The 21,862-nt window shown below is 38.0% G+C and overlaps 1 protein-coding gene across 1 annotated transcript in view; it reads left to right on the plus strand.

Annotated features, from left to right (window-relative positions):
• The window catches only part of NEO1 (neogenin 1), a 147,676-nt gene that overhangs the window by 35,040 nt on the left and 90,774 nt on the right, over positions 1-21,862 (plus strand). The window contains exon 4 of the mRNA XM_010571591.1: positions 1,913-2,049. Within this exon, the coding sequence (XP_010569893.1) occupies positions 1,913-2,049 (137 nt within the window). The remainder of the gene's footprint in view (positions 1-1,912; positions 2,050-21,862) is intronic.

Genomic DNA, 21,862 nt, shown 5'->3' on the forward strand with positions numbered 1-21,862 from the left:
CCTGGCATTCAGCCAGGGTCAACCCACCACAATAGAATAGGAGTAAGTGGGAGAAGCGGAGGGGGGGGAAGGCAATACAGTTTTGGCAGCTCCTGTTCACATCTCCTTTGTACAGATTTTTCTTGCTTGGGATAGGAGACGGATCATCCTTCACTATCTTTGATTACCACTAAAGCTCCTATTTTTTTCTATGTATTAATTTTTCATCTGATCCATGATAGGAGGCTTCTGTCTTTTTTTGGCTGCTATGACAATAAAATACATATCAAAATACTCCAAGATATATCTTATCTTCTTACTTTCTGTCCTCAAACCACTGTCAAGCAGTTCCAAAACAGAGTTTAATGACCAACTTCTCACTGTTTTCCTCTTAGCTAGAACCTGTTTGCAGTGGTGTCCATGTAATCCTCTACTATTTCTTCAGGCATTCCTCTTTCTAAAGCTCCTGATACATTTTTTTCAAACTTAGTTATATCTTCACTCAAATTCTCTACACTTCTTACAAAACAAACTTTTTGTAGTTGTGTTGTTACTAGATCATGGAAATAGGATGCCTTTCCTCATGGTATAGCTGGATAGGACATCTCCCTGGATGCGTTTAAGACTGCTTGCTTTCACTTAATTCCAATAATGACTTTGTTTGCTCTGCTTTTTAATGTACTGAATCAGAAATTTGATCAACAATTACAGTAGCATCATAAATCAATATTAATGTGGCAGCTAGGTGAGTCAAAAGTCTTTGTGTCCTAACAATTTACCTTTCGAAGCAGGTAGGAGCATTGGTTTTACTAACATAATTCTAGTAAAATTTCAAATGGAGAAAGCAATTAAGTTGATTTTGGTACATTGGCCACTCCACAGAGACCAAAAAAGTTTATTGTTCTAACGTGCTATTCAGTTAATATTTTGAAAGAATTCAATCTATTCCTGTCCACTAGGGCATTGCTTGATAATGCCAGAGAGGAAGCCATCTGGTAGACTCTTTCGTTTTTCTCAGCTGCAAATAAGAATGGTTCTGGATTGGCATCCAGTCATGATTTGTTGTCTCGGCTTGGGGTTTTTGGTAACGTTGCTGGCATTTTATTGTGGATGCTTGGAGCGATGAAGAATCTTGGAAAACTCTTGTATGAGTTTGTATCATAGGAAGGGGAATGATGGTTGCAATGGGAGAAGGGTGTTGAGGGTACTACTTGTAGCATAAAATGCTACATTTAGCTGCTACATTTAGCATAAAAAGCAGATAGTTTATAAAGGCTGAATTATGAACCCTCCCCCCACCCTTTACAAGTCAGAGGGAGAAAATTCTATAGAGAAACTTAGCCAAATTATTGAATTTGTCTTTTGAAAAATTTTTTAAGCTCTATCTTATTCTGAAATCTCGCATCTTATTGAAATGGCTATCTTTCTACAAAAAAATCAATTACTATGCACTATACAATATACATTAATGTTACTTATGTTGTACAGGCGTAAGTCTGGCATGTTATAGTTCACTTAACTTTTCAAGCAATAAGTCATTCCAGCTGTATCTGCAAAATGGTGTTGGTTTTTTTTTTTTATGATGTGGTGGTGTTATTTTATTTTTCTTAAGTTTTAGTTCCTGTTGTCTAAATACCTTGAATCACATTTAATTAAGAAGAACTGAAGCTTAAAGTGCAAAAAGATGAGCTACTCTTGTGGAATTGATGTAGTTGAACTTAATTTTAAATGTGAAGCCAAAGTATGGGATTTGACCATCTAGTTAAAAATTCCTCTCTAATGTGGCTCCTTGTAAATGGCACCCAGGAATATTATATATAAACACTTCTTCAGTTTATGCAGACATTTCAGGCAGAGGAATTGTGTGTGCTTCTCTGGTAACACTTTAAGTCAATTTGTCCATCAAATCACCCGTATGTCTTGTTTTGCACAGCTACGAAAGATTTCTTCTGCTTGCGGGAGGCAGTCTGGAGATCAGTGATGTTACGGAAGAGGATGTTGGGACATATACCTGCACAGCAGATAATGGAAATGAGACTATTGAAGCTCAAGCAGAACTTACAGTTCAAGGTAGGCCGAATATTTAATTTTCAGAGAGAACAGATCTCCAGATGACTTTTCACAAGAGTTTTATTGTCTGATCAGTTAAGACACTGTTGGTTTTTTTGTGCCCTGTTTAAAAAAAAAAAACCACAAAAAACCCCACACAAAACACCCACCCACCCACCCCAATTATGTTATATTGTGTCCTATGTTACTCTGACTTATTATTCAAACTGCTTATAATTTCATAAATATTCAAATGAGGAATTTGCTTATATAATACATCTTGAGCCTGGTTAAAAGCTGCTGTATATGCTCATGTAATATTAAATGTGATCAATGCCATATACTTTTCTAAAGGAGGACAAAGGTCACAGTGTAGCTAATCACATCTGAAAATTGACCTATAATACTACTACTTAGGTCTTCCTTGTAAAAGGCATATATAAAGTATTTTTCATAATCCTCAAACATACTGTTGTTTTCAAGGAGCTTGACAGAAGATAAAAGCTGAGATACTTATTTAGTAATACATGATTTATTGTGTGTATAACTGTCTTGCTTACTCTCAAAAGCTATTTTTACTAGAAACAGCACTGAAATGTTGATAACACTGTTTTAAAAACATCTTATGGAACCTGTGCAAATAAGGTAGACTTGTTAAGGAGCAGGAAAAAAAGTGTAAGTTTGGCTTCTTTACCTTTCTTACATTTCATGAGGAAATCTGTCACTTTTTTTTTATTAATTGGATCTTAATATTGGTTTAAAACTCTTCAGCTAGAATTTGCTGGCATGTTAAGAGTGGTTCATATATACAGTATCCTTGTAAGAGCTTAACTGACGTGTTTTACAATGGATTGTGGTACCAGAAAGTTTGTCTTAAAAGTATGTCTGAAGGGATAAATTTAATCACTGAACAACCATAAAGGAAGGCTTATCTATAGATGAAACCTTTATGACAAAAAAGGTATTGTTTTATGCTGTGGGTTAACTATTCTTATACCATGTACTGTTAATGTAAAGGCATGTTAGCAGAGTTCTTGCTTCTCTATCAAAACAGTGTATGAATGTTTTGACAAATTTTAGTACTCAAGGCATATATACTTAAGGTAATACATTTTCCATGTCTTACTTGGAACTTCTGAAAAACTTCTGTGTTTCTGGTACAGAAGAGTTGGAGAAGGTCAGTTGGGTTTAAAAGAAAAATATTGAGGGAGAACAAGTTTTCAAAGAAAGTTGATCATTGAGCTGCTCAGTATTGAACAGCTAATGTATTCCTCTTTAGGAAGGTGGAGTATGAAGGAAGGTTTATATTAGCATCCACAGCATTTCTGCATTTTGTCACAGCTATATTTAACCATGTCTATGTAAAACTGAACATTAATAAGGTGCAGAATTTGTTTATGAACATATTGGGGGACTATTCTCCTGAAAGTACACTGTCAGTGCTTGCTTAGCACTGTTATCTGCTACCTGTAACTTAAGCTTCATCTTGCTTTTTATTCCCCACTGGTCTTGGGACTAGCTTTCCAAGCAAGTCTTCTGCTTTCTGTAGGTTACTGGTACAGCAGCATTTTAGCTAACTCTGCCCTTCTTTAAAAGTTGGGGAAGAATATCTGAAAAATGCATTTTCTGTGAGGCCTGTTCAAATGCAATATAGCTTTACTTTGACTCAAAGCATTTTGAAAGCCAACAAATTCTGGTCATGCAGAAGAAAACCCATGTTTTTCTTACCTTGTCTCTTGGGCCAAAAGAATAAAGATAGGTGCTCTGTGTTTTTAAATACTTCCATGCTTGATGCTTCATAGCACTTTATGACAGTTTTACACAACTCACTGTGTACTGTGTTTAATTCAGTTCCAACCTATATATTTTGCAGAATTAGTATGAGGCTTTGAGTTTTATGGGCAATGGCAGAAATTAGTAATGTGAATTGATATGATACACTTAAGCCAAGCAAGTCATAGGTAAGACTAAGATTATAGCCTTAATGGGTATATAGCCAGGTCACTTGGGGAATGAAAGTGATCTTGAGATCACTCTTTGCTCCTTATCTAAACTAATGTAAGTGATTTCTTTATTTGGTTGGAAAGATTTAGAATATGTTCTGCTGGTTCTTTTATGCTGATTTTTTCTTATATACCTGGCACAAAAAAAGAATTATTTCTTTTAATGCTTGAGTATTAAAATATATTACAGATTATACAGAATGCGTTTTGGAAAGTTGCATTTCTAACTTCTTAGTTCTAATCTTAATTCTACTTTTCTTTGAGAGGTCACTATAGAGAGTAATTGTATTTCTGCATTACTGTAATTTGGTGAAGGGTTGAATAGTTTGAGTAACTGTTATCGGATCACTGTATCATTTTCTTCTAGACTAGAAAAATTGTCATCTCTTCACACCCAATAACTGCATGATTTTGCTTTAATTTAAGCTGCTTCTGTCATTCTTAGAAATTAGTCTAGCAGAAGTTCACACAAGAAATCCATTTTTTGGGGTATTGAATTCCTTTGTCTCATCTATTTTTCCGCATCCCTTTCTTGAAGCACCTGGGGTTTTTTTGTTTGGAGATTTCAGTAGCATACCAGAGGTTGTACTAAGGCAGTCAGTCTTTGTTTCCTTCTATTAACATTTCACGATGGCAATTCAGTGAGACATTTGTAAATCTCTGCTTAAGTGTGGGTAAGATGGCATTGTTTGACAGTGTTAGGGCAGTTATAGTGAAATGGCGTTCTTGTTGATGCCTCTTAACTGGGATTTCCCTGCAGTGCCAGAATCGGGTTGACTGAAACTTGCAGGTAGTTAGAAACAACGTGCTTTATCCAGTTGCAAGCTTAAATTGTGCACAGAATAAAAAGAATGCTTGTTAAATGTTACTTCGTTCCAAGACCAGCTTTTCTATATCCTTTAACAAGGGTATAAAAACCTGGAAGCTAACATGCTTTCTCTTTGATGCGGTACCAGTGGCAGCAAGCTACCATGCATCCGCTGCATTGGACTGATTACCTGTATACCTGTTCTTCTGTGGTGGTAAGGACAAAATTGGTGACCTTCATCATTAAAGGGTAGGGTACTGTGAAGTGTCTCACTGTCACGTGTGCTGTGCTCAGCTAGCAAGGAGGAGGTACATTTTGCTGTGCTGCTTGTGTGTTTGCATAAGGTAAATGGGAGATAGCTTATTTCCAAGGGCATACAAGTATATGAAGTGGTCAGCCCTGGGGGTTCATGTTTTTTTCTGTTAAATTTGGCACCATTTTGAATTCAGATAAATGTTACCTTAAACTAATGCAGTTTACTCAGATCCCCTTGTTGGTGATACCTGAAGATATCATCTGTTTCACATACCTAGAGACAGTCTGTCGAATAAGCTACCCTGTGTAATTTAAAAAAAAAAAGTGTTAGAGGAACCTTCTATTGCCCTAAAGTTTGCTGAAAAAAAAAATTTAATTTCCCTACATACATCACAGAAGGGCTAAATCTGGAAAAATGACTTTAGAAAGGAATACTTGACTAGAAAGGTACTTACGTGTCCAGAAGAACATTACACAAATTTGTTTCCTCACTCTATCTACAATGTGTGTCTGGGAGCTAGAGTTATGAGAATTTCATTTTATTCAGAGGATGATGGAAAATTAATGGGATATTTTGGTGAAGACTGTTCTAAGAATATGCAAAAGGTATGCAGTACAGGTCCTGAGAATACAGGAAAAAATAGCATTTCATTATTGGTGAAAGTAAATAGTGGTATTGAAAGTATGTTTAGTTGAGAAATCATTTACATTTTAGATGGGTTTGGAGAGAAGAATGTGTTTTTTAAGTAGCCTACATTTTTGAGGAGGGCAAAAGAAAGAATCATAAATGAATACCTATTTTTGTCATTAGTAACATTCTTTTTACCTTTACCGGTAAAATATCTTTTGAATTTCAACCCTTTGTTAAACCTGGTTATTCTTTGATATGGTATGAAGGGATTTTTTTTTTTTCTGAAATGCTCAGGGAATTCAAAATACTAAAAAATCTAAAGTACGTCTGTGAAGATGACAGTTTTTGGTGTAGCTTCTATCAGCTGCCTGGAATTAATTCTGTATATACTGCTGAGTGACACCAGCTGTTGCTGCCCTCCTCTTAGTGTGGCTGTGCCCACTGCAAAGGCGGGCACCGTCTCCACATCTCCTCCCACAGTCCCCCTGTCATCTCTTGGCTCAGCTGCTTTTTGTGAGCTCTAAGGCACTTCAGTTAACTTAAAACAGACTTTTTCAGGCTGGTTTGAGCTGTCTTAGATCACTGTGATGACAATGGGTGAGGGAGCAACTGACTGAACAGCTCAGCGATGGATCTGTTGGAAGTGCAATTTTCAGGCCTTTTCCTTGAAAAGGGGGAGATGCGTGTTGCCACAAAGTGAGGAGACACCTTGAAGCAAACTCAGAAGACTGCTCTGCATCAAACAGTTACAGAAAATAAAAGTTTCTAGTTATGTGTGTGCAAATTAGAGATTTCATGTACCCGTATCTCACGCACCAAATTTTTTACTACCACATTTGAGAAGTGGTTTGAATATGGAAGAGAACATGAAATGTCCCCGGAGAAGATCTGTGGCTGAGAGAGTCTCAGCCCCTAAAGTTTAACATCTCTGAATCGCATCCACATTTGAGATAAATGTGGATATCCTAACTTTAGGGATAAATATCAAATGGATGAAATGTGTGTACAGCTTTGTACCGACACACTTTTCCTTGAGTTAATCTTGGACACAAAAAGCGTATATCATCACAGTCTTGGGCCAAGCACCTTGAAGGTACCTTTGCCAGGGTAGGTTACTTCCCATGAAGGGAGGCAATAATTTGGTGTTTGAAAATCTTTGGTAGAAAGTCAAATTTCTATGAGCTGTGTTGACAGTGTTCCTCCCCCTTGCTGTCAGCAGGAGGAATGGTGCTGGGTACCAGATTTATTTACAACACATGTAATGAATTTAGAGCACTGGAAAAATTTGTTTTGCTCTCACCAGCAATGAAAGAATCTGTAGTATTTCCGTTAGATAAGAGTGGGAAGTGATGAAAGAAAAGCTGGGGAAACAAGCAGTAAATGTATTTAAAATGTAGCTGGCTGGCTTCTGTTCAGTCTAAAACCTGTGGCCTGGAAGAGCCATAGTGGCAGTTAAATACCAAGAGGGTTATAAGTTCATTCTTCATCTGGGAAATATTTCAAATTTATTGCTGTGCCAAGCACCCCTGGGATTTCTGCAAATACTGTGACGTGGGTTAGATCACTGTGTGAGCTTCCCGTCGCCTGTCTTGGTACTTATGTTGTAGATAATGAGTTTAGAGGGACTTACTTTCTGTTGAAATATTTACTGCAGTTAATACTGAACCACAAAATAATAAACCAAAAAAAATTCCATTTTCATTTTCCTTATAAACTGATATGGCAGGTCTGAAGTCTTTAAAATAAATGAATCGTTGCATTTGTGTGAGAAGAGTCAGAATTGCTCTTTTTTGTTGTCTGTGTTATTACCTTTCAATGTTTTTTGGAATTGCAGGACGTTGGCTCTTGAGTCATGTAGGACAGCATTCAGTGCCTGATAGCATATCTTAAATACTATACATTAAATGCCTTGCTGTGTTAATGTACTAAAATTAAAAATAAAAAAGGAAAGCTTTGGTTTTGGGTATCTGTGGTGATAAATTAGAGGTTGCACATGGCAATAGGCTGATCACTACCTCATTTGTGCTGCCAGAGGAAATTGCATGGGAAAAATACAGATGCAGAAGTAGTGTTTTGATAGAATTATCGATTTTGTGCTTTGAAAGGAAATGCTGGAAATATTTTCAGTATAGCTGAAAACCCTTCTGCTAATGGCAAATCCTTATTCTGCAAAAAATACGTATAGCAATGCTGGTCTTGCAGCGTAAAAAACATTTTTTTGTGCTTTCTATGCAAGGGCTGCATAGTAATTTAGATAATAAAAGAAAGTGAGATAAAGTCTATATTTTGTCTAGCCAATATGCTTTAAATTAATAGTCAGTAACAGAAATTAGATTTGAAAAGATGATGTTATTACAATGCAGCAGAACCGTAGTTGGTTGGTGGTCTAGACTATACCAGCTGAAACATTCCTCTTGCCGGTGTAGCATACCTAATGCATTGTCATGCACAAAACCATCTGAGATGGTGAAATTTACGGTCTCTAACACTTGGAGCAAGCTTTGGCACACCCAAAAGAGGAAAGAAACTTAGTTTTCACAGATCTATGAAAGGTGTCTGTAGGTCTGACTTTCTGGGAAGTGATCTGTAACCTTTGTAGTCATTCCACTGTACTTTTCATTTAGCCGTTCTGTTTGCTTTTGGAGTAATGGGTGCTTCTAGTACAGAAGACACTGGTTATTGATGGCAGGTAATTATTTTAAGTTTTTGTATTTGAAGATCTTGGCTTAAAAACTAATTGTGATTATGCTCCTACTAATATATGAATACTTTTTGATTTTTATTTATGGGTTTAATTACTGTCGTTTATACTTAGTCTGTAGTCTGAAGCTGTTGATGAGGCTTTAAAACAGTTTGAAAAATGGCTCCCCTTTACACTATTATTGAGAAACAGGACTTCAGTCAAATAGCTCCCCTCCTATCATTAAAATAAGGTGAATATGTACCAGGAAGTGTGAGGTGAGTCAAAATGTGTGGCCCTTTACCCATAGCTTTATTTTAAACATCTCATTTTAAACATTTTTTTAAACATCTCAAAAAATATTGAAAAAGAACTATTTCTAAACTTCCTGCATGGGAAACAGGCAGACTCCTTTGTTGCATCATTACAATCTGTATCAGTCACAGTTGCCTTATTTCCTAATGAGGTTGGAAAGAGCGACCATGCAATCCTATCTGTTTAGTTTCCTTGTGTGGCACAAAGAGCAGTTTTATTCAGTTTTATTTACTAACTAGCCTAAGTTAAACTTGTGAAGACTTTAAAATCAAAACAGAACAGTCGTAGAAGGAAGAGTCTTAATATAAAGAATCTTAAAACTTGTCTTCAAAAGTACATCTGACCAGATCTTTGTATCTGTGGCAGATGCTTTGATAAAAGATAATGCCATCCTTCTCAAGAAATTGTAGATGTTTGGAAAGCGCATTAAATCCTATAGCAATAGAATAATATGTCTGGCTAACTGATTTTTGCATTAAGCTTTCATTGTTATTGGAAACAGTTCTAGGGAAGAAATTTAAACCAGCACTGAAAATTGCTAAAACCTTTCTTGTACCTTCTAGATTATCTCTATCGATTTCTGTTTCTAATTAAGCTCAGTGCTGTATCTTGATAATAGGCTTGCACTTCAATTATAGATACAGAAGATACTGCACTAAACCTGATGCGGTCAAAGGCTTGTACTTGGGACCAAGTATTGTTTTTTCTGGTTATCTCAGAACTACTCTGGCTGGGGGAAGCTCTTAATAGTAAAAAGAGTGCCTCAGCTTTGTACACGTTCTTTCTTTCCCTAGAAACTGTAGTGTGACTTCATTAATGATCTTTGTTCCCTAGTGGTAAAAAAGAAATGCAGTAAGTCAGAGGAGTCTGATGTGGGGAAGGTGTATAAGCTGAACTCAGTGTAATTTTTGTCAGTACCATTGTGCTTCACTGTATTATCTGAAAAGACTTCCTAATAGTCCTTGCTGCTCTTCCTAAGTATAGTTTAATGTTTATGGAGTTTTATAGTTTACTTGTGAGTTCAATTAGATATGCATGTAGATACTTTCTGAGTAATTTTTGCCTCTGTCACATTTGTGTTCAAGGATAATGTTACTAGTGAAAAAGTTCTAAAAAAATATTCAGAAACATACATGGAATTGGGGAGGAAGGAGATGGTAGCATTATTTTAAGACTACATCACTTGCTCAGGCTTTACCTGGAGACCAAAAATGCCCATCTACATGAGATGCATAGTTTTTAATACTAAATGTAAACTTCCACAAAAATAAATTGTTCTTTGCACCATGGAAAACATCACACTTTTGCTCTGTTTAAAGATACTATGATCTGATTTCCGTTGCTCGTTACTGTTATGCAGGACTTGGGCTCAGCAGAACCTCTGCCTCTGCTTGTAGCTGCTCAGTTAGTAAAACTTGCTCTGTAGTTGGTGAACTGGTGTAATTTTTTTTGGTGTGTCTTGATGTTTTTGTAAGGCCTGGAGGAACATTTGTTCAGTTCTTGCCATATTTCAGAAGCATAGGGCAATAAAGCTTGTTGAAGAGAGATTGCCACAGTTCTTGATAGGGGCACAAAAATTTGTTTTCTTTAATCATATTTCCAAAAATTATGAATGACCTTTGCTAAAATTTTGAAGGCGAATTCCCTTGCAGCAGTGCGAAAGTTTAAAATTCGGTGGTGGTGTTACAGGACAATGAAAACAATGTTGTAACGAGAAGCACTGGGGACCCTTCACAAGCAGTGATCTCTGCCTTGCTGCTTACTCCTGTATTTCAGTGTTCAAAGGGGGCAAACACTCCATGAAGCTTAGGGCTGGGGTGGTTTTCTGACCTTACCTGAGGTCAGGGTTGAGCAGAGACAGCTGCCATCGGTGCCTCGTGCTGTGCACATGAGCAGAGCCTAGCTCCTGTGGTCAGGGCAAGTACAGGGTGATGACTGAAACCTGACAATGAAGACAAGGATTATGTGTGTGCCTTGTGGAGATGCATCCCCTCTGTGGTATGAACCATCCCCAGGTCAATGAGGTGGTGTGGAGGCTTCACAGAGTAGGCACTCATTACAATAACAGATGTTTTTTGGTTTAAACTGTTGTGCTGCAGAGGTATGAGTGTGATGTGTTCAACTATCAGAGCATGATATCCACCGGCAGACCAGGATGAGGAACTGGAAATGGGCGTACCGTCTCTCTGAAGCTTCTGGCACAGGATGTGAAAGGCTACGTTTGTCAACCTGAAATCAATCCCATTCTTTGATCATGCTGTGACTGGGAACGTCATGCCCCTGCTGCATCCAGAAACATCAGCTCACAGCACGTGCTCTTCCCAGCAGTGGTGACTTCCCGCTAACCGGCAGGAAGGACCATGGATGTGGCCGTTTTCAGGGTTTGGACACCGTCCTGGGGACAAGCTGTCTGTGGTAACAGTGCAGTGCAGGTGGAGCCCCAGTGGTCTGTAGATAATAGTATTGCAAGGTAGGCTTTTTCGCTTAAAAGAATATCTTTTCTGAGTACCTGGCAACCATTAATCGTGAGGTTCTTTTACATGAAACATCTATAATTTACTAGACAATTTGATTATATTTGGGAAAATTTTCTTTGTGTTACATAGGTGCTACAGAGTTTTCAAACAGGTCTTTGTGGTGCTGGAAAAACAATTGCAAACCAGCCCCAAATGGTGAGGTGTTAATGAAGACAAAGATTAGATCCTTTTGGCGAAGTGCCCATAACTGAATTGCTGCATGAAGGGTGGGAGGTAATGTCTCCAGAACTGCACATGCAAGGAAGATGAGGTACACTTTGAATTTAAAAAAAACTTTGTGATTTATTTATATAGATATAAAATACCATTAAGAAAGACAAAACTAAATTATTGGTAACCCATGCAATTCGCACAAATGGTTTTCCTTGTAAATGTTCTTGAGTAATCCTTGGGGATAATGAAAATGTTACTAAATTAAGCAGCAGTGTCTTAAATATCTACAACGTAGAAACTGATATTGAACTAAGGGAATTGTAAAAGCTGGTTTCTCTTTCGGCTAGGATTTCTAATAAATTAAGATCATATTAATGGGGCTTTGAACCAGCTGCTGCTTTATGGAAAGAAATACTTTTTCCCACAGAATGGCTTTTAAAAAAATAAGCTAAGGTTGCTATCAAAGCCTTTGGCCTAGCCAGTCAGTTACAGAAAATGCACATTTTTGCCTAAATTTCATATTTAGATGTATTTGTCTAGTCTCCAAACTAAAAATGTGCTTTTTTAGTTTGGAGCGGGATTTACCTGACACAGGATTTACTGCCTTGATTCTGAAGTTGGTTACACGATGAGGAAGTATGTAACACGGCAAATTAGAAAAGAGACGCATGCTGCAGTACAGGGCAATCAGTCCTGTGTTAGTAATCCACTCCTTTTCCTAGGTTTAATTCATCGTGCTGCTTCCTTGTACTAAAATGTCCATTTGAAATAATACTGTTGAGATGACTTTTTAATTTTGGGAAGACATGCAGTGAAGCCTGCCATCTTATTTTCTATACCTAGTTTCAGCTTGTTTCTGGATGATGTGTTTTCCTTTAGATTGTTTGGAACAAAAACCTCTTAATTCCATGAATTTTGTGATATCATGTATGTCATGCATGAATATACATGGTATGCTATATGAAGCATGCCATTAGGTTTTTTTGAGTTAGGCAGGAGGAATAATTAATACTAAGTGGAAAGTTCCTCCTCTACACAACTGACCTGATATTATAAATGACTCATGTTTTTCATACAGTGATGTAGGAAAGGTAAGCCAGTTGGGTAGCCTAACTGGTTCATTGTTCCGAGTGCTCTTGAATACTTGTTAAGGATTGAAGGATATATTAGATCTAATTATAAACTAGAGATAGACTATAGGTTTTTTATTACTGGTTTTATTCCCTATCAAAAAGAGATGACAGTTACAATTTCAATTAAAAAATAAAAGCTGAAAGATTCAGTAGTAACTTTTTAGGTTGCATATGCCAAAGACTTCCAGGAAATTTGAATGTGTGAACTAAGAAGCTCATTAAAATGCCTTCTTCCTCTAAGTGAGAGCTCTTTTTATAGAAATTGTGCCCTAAATGGCAAGTATTTTTCTCTGTATATCAGGGTCACCCTTCCGTGTTTAATTGGCTGAATCAAGCTTTGGATTCTTGGATTTATGGGTTTTAAGGTTTTCTTCCATTTCGACAGAGACCTTTGCATTGTTTTTGCACCACCAAATTTCGTGAGGAAATCTGAGGGTGATGTGAAAATGGAAATACTGAAGAACACCATGCATTACTTAAGTAGACCATACTCTAAAGTATACATATACTTTCTACCAAGTTAAATTTTTATGATAGTTAAGCTGACTCTCATACCACCAGATAATTTATTTCTCTAATGGGAACTAGATTATTGCAGTTACTAGATGTCTCATTATAAAAGCTGTAGTCCTTGGCAGGGAAGTTTATTCCAAAGTTACAAAGATGAAACAATTCAGTAATTTGTTGTAAGGAGGTGGGCTGTTATCTGTGGTGACTTATTCCCTATGCAGTCTTGCAGTTAATTAGTTTGTCTTCATGCTGAGAATAATTTAAAAGAAAAACACCACGGAGTTTTGTTTCCTTGAGTAAACACTGTTTCTTTAGTTACAGTGTCAATTTAAGTTAAATATACTGTTTTGTAGTAGATGTGAAGATCTTTGAGGCAGGTGTGATCTGCGTAATAAAGTTGTTATATGCTCTTCAGTGATACTTCTGAGGCATTCTCCTCAAAACTGTGCTTGAAGGAGGCCTATAGGAAAATGTGAACAGGATAAAAGATACTAGGTGGAAGGAAGGTAGGCTCACAGCAGGGTAGTTAATGGTTAGTAAATGGCACAAGGATATTTTTATATTGACTGTTTTGCTAGACAGTCCTGATTTCTGCCTGCTCTGCTAGTCTTGTTTGTTTTCAAGTGCTGACTCAAAGATTTCTTCAATGGTATTTCTTTTTTGCATTCTTAGGAGGTTAGGAATAGCATCACAAAGCATTTTACAAGTGAGGACATAAATTGCTATACTGTATGGTAATTCAAAGCACCCTTGTGCTCTAGAAGTAGCATTCCACGTTACGTGCCTCTGACTCGCATCAAATGATTTTAGTTTAAGTGAAATATTTTGTTCTGTAAATACAACTTAAGTACAAGGGGTTTGGGTTTTTTTGTGTTCATCATAAGTTATAATACTTGAAAGGCCCAGGTTAGGGGCCTTGAAAGGCCTACTGTAACCTTACTGTCACTGGCAAGTTAATACACAGAATGTAGGCTTACTAAAGATTCTCTTTGTAAAAGAATAAATGTACTGCCTGCAATGGTGGTAGGCATGCAGTTTACAAAATCTTCCCCAAAAGTACTTTTTGACAGTACAGACCTGGATCTGTAAACACAAGGAGCAGTTCACTTAAGTAGGACAATGTATTTTTTGCGTAGGTATGTTGCAGAGTAGAATTGTACTTGAAGGAGACACAAAAGTTTTAGCAGCCTTCAAAAATAATTGTGCTTCATGCTCTATAACTCAGCAAGCTCAATAGTATTTTGGAGCTCCAACTTCAAATTAATATTCTTTGTTTATTCTAATGGAATATCTTTTATTAAATGGATGATGCACTTCATGTTTGCAAGTCTGCATACTGTCTTTTAAGAAGCTGAAGGCAGGCTTTATGCGTAGCGATGAAGCTAAGAGGCTAGAAGTGCAATTTAAAACTTGTCAGTCTTCTGTAATGAAAATCTCTTAAGATGAGTTTAGCAGTTCATAGCTTCTGAGAGTTGAGTCAATGCTGCTAAGCATACATTTTAGTAAATTCAAGTGTTTTACTATAAGCTATGCATGAAGCTCTGGGGAGAATTTTTAAAATGTAATTCTGCCATTCTTATCCCCTTTGGGCAAATAATTTTTCTTCAGCTTTTCCAGCACATGTATAATTAATAACTTTGTTTACTGACAGTGTCAACAATAACATAGCTCTGATTTATAGCATTTATCTTTTGTCTATTTGCTTCCTCTCTAGCATGTTATGAAATGCCACATAGACAGAATAAACCGTATCTTAGGAAGGTGGTTCTAGTGAGAAGATAATAGAAAAATAGAGTGCATGAGCACTATCCTGTTGCATTCTCTTTGATGCAGAAAAAACATAAGGCCCAAATCGTTGTGCTTTAAATAATTAGTTGAAACTTTGTTTTGGACAGCTATCCAAGAATTTGCATGGAGTGGGAAGGGAAAATAACCACTGGAGGCTTTGTGGAGATGAAAAAGGAGGTTTTGTTATGTAAGATCAGGCTTCCAAGGTTTCGTGAACTGTAGTGTATCTATCCTTGGCACTGACTGTAGATTTCCTTCCAGTCATATACTTAATCTGAATGTTGCATGGTTGTTGCTCTACTAATTTGCTTAAATTATCATTAGTGTGATTATCCATTATAGGAGTGATTTTCAGAGTTGCTAATCTCCCTGCTACTTCTTTTGATTAAACTGGAATAGTATGGGCATCAACTCAGAGGATTACAAGCAAGAAAGCTGAGGATTTAAACAATTAACCTATTAACTTATGTAAAATTTAGCTGGATTGTAAGCAAGTGCAGTAGAATACAAGGAATAAAGCTTTTGTGAAGCCTCTTAAGTGGTTTCCAGTGACTGTTTTCTCGGTGTTATTGTTAGTAAAGCTCTGCATCATCATATTAATTATACAGTAACATTAAATCAGTAGTTTGGGTACTTGGGAAAAATATTGTGACTTCAAATCTTAAGCTGGGTCTCCGGCAAAACTTAAACTTGGTTTCTTTAGTTTCACATTGAATTATAATTGTTGATCATTGTTTTCTAAGTAAAAGAGAAATTTCTTTAAAGTGTAGAAAAAGTTACATATGAAGGGGAATAGTTTTAATTTTTTGTTTGCCTAGAATAGCTCAGATATGTAAAACTTTATTTGAAAGAGCACTCTTCCCTCTTTATTAAAATAATGATCCTTTATTGCACTACCTTACAAAAAATACTAAATATTATAGGATATGCTTCAGAATTGTATTCCAGCTTTTTTCTAGGGAGGTTATAGTGCTTTATGTTAAAGCGGTCACTATGTAATTTATTAAGTTGAAATATGAGTAGTTGAGACTCTTACATCACCTCTTCCTAATCTATAAACAGTCACTAGTTTGTACCAGTACTCTGTGAATGCTCCACAGTCTACTATTTCTGTTTGCTAGGAAGAATTATCTACTTTAAGGAATTCAAAACTTTTACTGGGTTTTTGTTGGTTGGGTGGGTGGGTTTGGTGGGTTTTTTGTTTTGATTTTTTTTTTTTTTTAATGTAAGAGAAAACAACTTGACTGAGGTTTGTGCTTTCCTGGATTGTAGCTGCTTCCTGTGAGCTACTATAACTAAAAAGCAATGATTTCTTGTACTGGGTAGTGTTTCAAGATAAGCAAACTGTAAAGGCAAAAGAGTCTGGCAAATTTATAACTGTGCTTTGGAATCATGCTGGTTTTCTGCTTTACTTCTGTGTTTTATTTTTTTTCCTTGGACTGCAGAAATAGAGCCAGGGACTTAGTTATTTTGGTTTAATTTTAAACCTAACAGACTGCAGGCTCAGTAGAGGACTTCATGCAAGTCGTGGGCATCTCTCAGCTAGCCCCCTGCCAGAGGGGGGAAGCACTGTAACACACAGCAAGACTTTTCTATATTCACCCTAGCTGCCAGTTTGAAGCTGGTTCTTGCAGTGTGATGAGAAACACATCCCCAAATTCCAACTTTAGTAGTTCTAGAAGGCTGAAAGATTAAAGACGTGCTTTTGTGCAACTAATCATACAGTTTACAAAGATTGCCTTAAGTTTATTTTGTATCTTTACATATTCAAGTTGTTAGGATCCTTTTTTTTTTTTAATTTTTTTTTAAATGGAAATCAGAACATAATATTTTGGTGCAGCACAATGTTGTAGTGGTCTGATGTTTCTGTTCAGTCATAGTTGAAAGATACTCCAAATCCATCCTGCCTTTAACTCAATTCATATTTAAATTTCTAAGACTTGTGATCTTTCAGCACAGTGAAGTGTTTTTTAAGGTTTGCCATACTGGCTCAAATATAATGCAGAGTGTCCAAGGTGCGAAAGGGTCTATTCTCTTTAGTCACAGGCTGTGCTTTTAGGAGGGTGTTAATTGTAATACCACTTGAAGAGCTCTCCTAGTGTGCTCTCTTGGTAAAAACTGTGCTGGTCAAGGCACCGTAGTCTTCACCTTACCCAGCTGCCACTTTCATCAGTATCGTATCTAGGTGTTAAACCACCTATTGCAAGACGTGGCCCCTACCAGTTCTGATACCTGAGGTGTCCTCCTGTTTGCTTTGATGAAAAGGAGCGTGGCTGAGATGGGACCAGGAGAGGGGAAAGGACGTGGTGGGGCAACCCATGGGATGGGCAGGAGTGTGGGCTTTTTGTCACGGGGCGCTGGAGACTGAACAAGTGTCTGCTGTCAGGGCCAGAGGATGGCCGTGCGTTTGAAGTCCTCTTATTTTAACGATAACACTGTGCAAACAAAGGTGTGTGACGGTTTAGTTTTATTGTGCGCATATTTCTGTGACCGAAGTGAACAGAGCAATATAACAGTAGCTGTGCTAGACCAAGCGAAAGGCTCATGTAGTCACTATCTTGTTCCAAAAGCAGATGGCTGAGAGAATTTAAGTAAAGGGCAAGAATATTTGTTGCTTCCCTTGAGTAATGTCTTGTTCTCCAGCCATTTGCAGATTGGGGATTTTCTGAGCTACATGTAGTTTTACATTATTTAGCAATCCTCGATAGATTTCTTTTCTATTAATCTGTCTCCTGCTCCTGTCCCCCCTCCTCCCCATGTAAACATCTTGTATTCACAGCATCCCATGACACTGGGAGGAACAGCACCCTCTTTTTTGTTTCTTTTGAACCAATCCCCGTTAACTTTATTTGATTTTTCTTTTCCTAGCTTACATGGGCAAAGGCTGAAGCAATCTGTCCTTATTCCCCCCTCCCCACCAGACATGCTTTTATAGGCCTTTATTGTATCCTTTTCAGTTGTTTCTTTTCAGACTGCAGAGTCTTAGCTTGTTTGCTTGTTCCTTATATGAAAGCTATTATTGAATTGGATTGTAATTAAGGTTATTTTGGGGGTTTGCAAATTAGAAGGGACTTTGATGTGAAGATAGGCCTGCGTTCATTGATCTGGAAATGAAAGTGATTGGATAACTCTTAATTGATGTGTAAAGCAAGCCTACAGAACTTGTGTCATTACGAGCCAAAAAAATGGAAAAGCATAAACTCTCAATCTTTGACTTGATCAGAAAAAAAAGTGTTTTTCCTAGTGGTGATTACTGTAGGATATGCCTGGTTCCTGCAGTAGCGTGCTGTTGGAGGTTAACATCGTGCTTCGATAAAGATGAGAGGGGCTTAGTGGAGCAGTGGATCCAATCAATTATTTTTACTTTTTGCAGACCTAGTTTGTTTTTTTTTCCCCAGTGAACTGAGGTAATTTGTATTCAGTGAACAAATGGTTTAATATTTGAAATTATCTTAAAATCTATGCCCTTTTTGGCCTTTGCCAGCTTCTCAGTCTCCAACGCGCAAATGCACTGCCCCATTGTAAAGGCTGCACAGGCAAATGTTCAAAAATAAGAAATATCAAGGCTACCTGTCTTTAATTTATCACCTCCCCCTTCCCCCTTGTTATGGGATGAAGTTATGAACATTTTAAATATGTGTTCTCCTGCTGTTTCACCACAGGATCTTACTGCCTTGTGCAGCGCACAAACTTCATAGTATTATTTTATTGAGAAAATATTCAATATTTGATTTATTTTTTTCCTTATTCAGGGCATAGTACCATGATTTATTTATTTATGCTCAGTTGAAATCCATATTTATTTCTGTTTTGGTATTCAGCACCATGGAATCTGAATCATTCATAAACGCTAATGAATGTATTTTTGCACTCTGCTGAAATGAAGTGGTATTGAATCCATTTTAAAAATTGACTGAGACACAGAAAAATCAAGATGAAATGTATCCAGCTGTTTTAGTGCCCAGTATGAGACACTTAAACATTGATTTTTCAGAATATGCATCTCTTAATATGTCCCTTTAGAGCTGTGATTGGCATTACGTTCTGGAGAAGGGTGAGTGGCTCTGCTGCTCTGTCCGGCCACTGACCCTGATCACAGGGCTGACAGGTTGCAGCCACCTGTCAAAAACTGGATTTGCTTTTTAAACATCCACCCCACTCCCACGGGTAAGGCAGAGACGGGACGGGCGTCTGCTTTTCTAGGGCCCTGTTAGATACAGGACCGTTGGTCCCTGTTTTGTGGTGTCTTCGCCAGCCTCTGCTCACCTCTGACAGCAAATGAGTTGGAGTCAGAAGCTTTCATACTGATCTCTGCCACTCGAGCCAGGAGTGTAACAGCCACCTTTCTTCTGCGTGCCCAGCTACGAGGGGGCTCTTTGCTGGGCTGGGTGGGGCAGATGGAAGTGGGAGGTTTATCTCCATTTGCTGAGGATACAGGAGGGGGAGGCTGGCCATCCTGGGCACCTCCAGCCTCTAAAGGGGGGCAACACTTGCAGAATTTCTGCCAGCCTTGTCCTCTTCTTTCTCTGATATCCCAGCCTGTCCTGACCTTTCCTTGTATGCCACATTCATCAATGGCTTCAATGGCTACCATACTCATTCTCTCGAGTGCCCTACTAAATCCTACTCCTGAGGTTTCGGGTCCCTTCAGATGCCTACTCTTTGCTCAGTTGATCCCTATTATTCAGCCTCTTCAGGCAGTTTATGCCTTTTTACCCTTTTTCCTTTGCCACCTCTTTCTTTTTCTCCTGTCTCCATTAGTCCCTCTACCTTGCTAAGATCTTTTACAAATCATGGTGCTATTAGCACTCCTATTGCTCTTGCTGTCTTTGTCCAGCCGGGCCATTTCTCTTACTGTGCTGTCTCCCTCCATCTGTATCTGTCTGTGCCTGAATTTATCCCACTTGTCCCAGCTTTCTCACTCCATCCTACTGTTCTCCAGGCCCCTCTGCTTTCTCCAGGCATCTCTTGTGCGTCTTTGACAAAATGAAAAATTTAAAAATAAAGTCCTATTTTTCCTTTGCTGATCAAAACGATCCGAAAAACTGCAAACTTATGATTTGAGGTTTTGAAAAATGCAACTCAAGGAAGATAATACCTGTGGAAAACTTGCCATATTCCCATTTTGGCAAGTTATAAACTTGTTCTTACCAAGGCACTCAGGTGTCATTCACTGGAGATGGAGGCCTCACCTTTACCTACAACAATAATTTAGAAAATAACCATGCCTTTGTTTTACAGTCTGCTGGAAAGGCTCATCCTTAGCTGTCATTAACCATTTACTAGTTTTATGATAACACTGGAATGTTTACAAATGCGTTAAGTGTGGTAATCATCTTTGAAAAGTCTTTATACAATAATAAATGAGTAATGATAAGCAACGTGATAACCCATTTTGCTGAGGACTAAAACTTTGTGGTAGATGTGTTTGAATTTGTGTGTCATGACATGTGCTGCTATGCTGGCAATTGCTTTAAACATACCTTTCAGGAAAAAATCCCCATATCCAGGAAAAATATCCATAAATGCCAGAAGTAATGTTTTTTATTTTCCACAGTGATTGAAGCAGTGCTGCAGATCCTTTCATGAAATAGTCTCAGTATGGATGGAGGATCCATGTTAGTGTTTTGTTTTAGACAGTAGCATTTTAGAAGGGGCAGGGGGGATCTGAACAGAATTGTCTCCCAAGCTTCTCTTGCAGCTTTGCTTATGAGAGGTGGCGTGATAGTAACTGAAATTGAGGGTTTCAATTGCAAGTAGGCTTGCACTGAAAATTGGAATCAAGGGCCTAAAGGCTATAGGCCTCCATCTTGCAGAGGTCTGTCTCTGCTGCTGCTTCACCGTGTGTTCTTTGTGTAGAAAATTAGGGCTCTGGAATTCAATAAAATTTTCATTGCCTTTGGCGCTGCTATAAGAAGTTTAAATTTTGATGAGCATTCTTGTTATTCAGATGTTTCCATGGTACTTACAGTAGATTCAGGGTCAAACAAGCTTGATTTCTCCTAGAAGGACTGGGGAGGGAAGGCATAGTAAAACATAGAAATAATGAATGTAACATTTTTACATTACTGATGCTTAGATTAAGGTTTTTACTTCTAAAAATCATCCTAGAAGTTGCTTAGAAGGCTTGCTTTGAATAATAGTCAATAATATCCACTGATAAGCATTGTGAATGGGCTGTTTTAGTTTATTATGATTGATAAACTTTTGCATATGATCTGGTTATCTCATTTTAATATAGAAATCTCTTTTGTCATCTGTACTTTGTCATGAGTTCTTCCTTAATTGTGAAGTTCACCCTGATAACAGCATGTGTATCCCAGAGTGTGCCTTCAGAAGTTTTCACAGAGGTGTCCGTACACGAAGGGTGGGCTCAGTCTTAACAAAAAGGAAATAAATCTTTGGTATCTAAAATTAAAAATGGTCATAGAGGGGTTTTACTACAAGCACTGGAGGGGAGATGACAAATGCACAAGGTATTGAGGCAAAAACTCCGTATCCTCACATAAAAGGAAACAGAAATTAGCAAAGGTCAAATAGAAAGAAAGAAAGATAAAATCTAACTAGTCAGTGTTGGCCTGAAATGGGTGCAGAAAACTGGAAACAAGTTTTGTGTTGGAAGAAGGATTGCCAAACAACATGACATTGCTACGCTGGATTAATTAAGCAGAACAAGCAAAGGATAAGCTGTGTCAGGGAGAGCTACATGTTGACACCAGCTGACACCAGCAACTAAGACCTGCCACAGTTATCACTCCGGTGAGCCTGGGGGACACAACGTGCCCCTCACCAGCCTGCGTGTCGAGCTGTCAGGCAGCAGCTCAGCTGCAAAGCCTAATGGCTCTGCCTTGGCATGAGCTACGTGCGCTTGGATGTCTGCCTGAGGGTCTTTCTCACCAGGTGCCGTCTGCCGCGTCAGGCCACGATGGTATGGTGGTATGCTTTTCCTGCGGTTTCTGGTGGAGTTCTCCTGTCCGTTGTTGATCTGTGGCCTGTGCCAAGGCTCACTGCACTCGGTTCT

This window comes from Haliaeetus leucocephalus, unplaced genomic scaffold, assembly GCF_000737465.1.
Source record: "Haliaeetus leucocephalus isolate CR32 unplaced genomic scaffold, Haliaeetus_leucocephalus-4.0 Scaffold339, whole genome shotgun sequence".
Lineage (NCBI taxonomy): Eukaryota > Metazoa > Chordata > Aves > Accipitriformes > Accipitridae > Haliaeetus > Haliaeetus leucocephalus.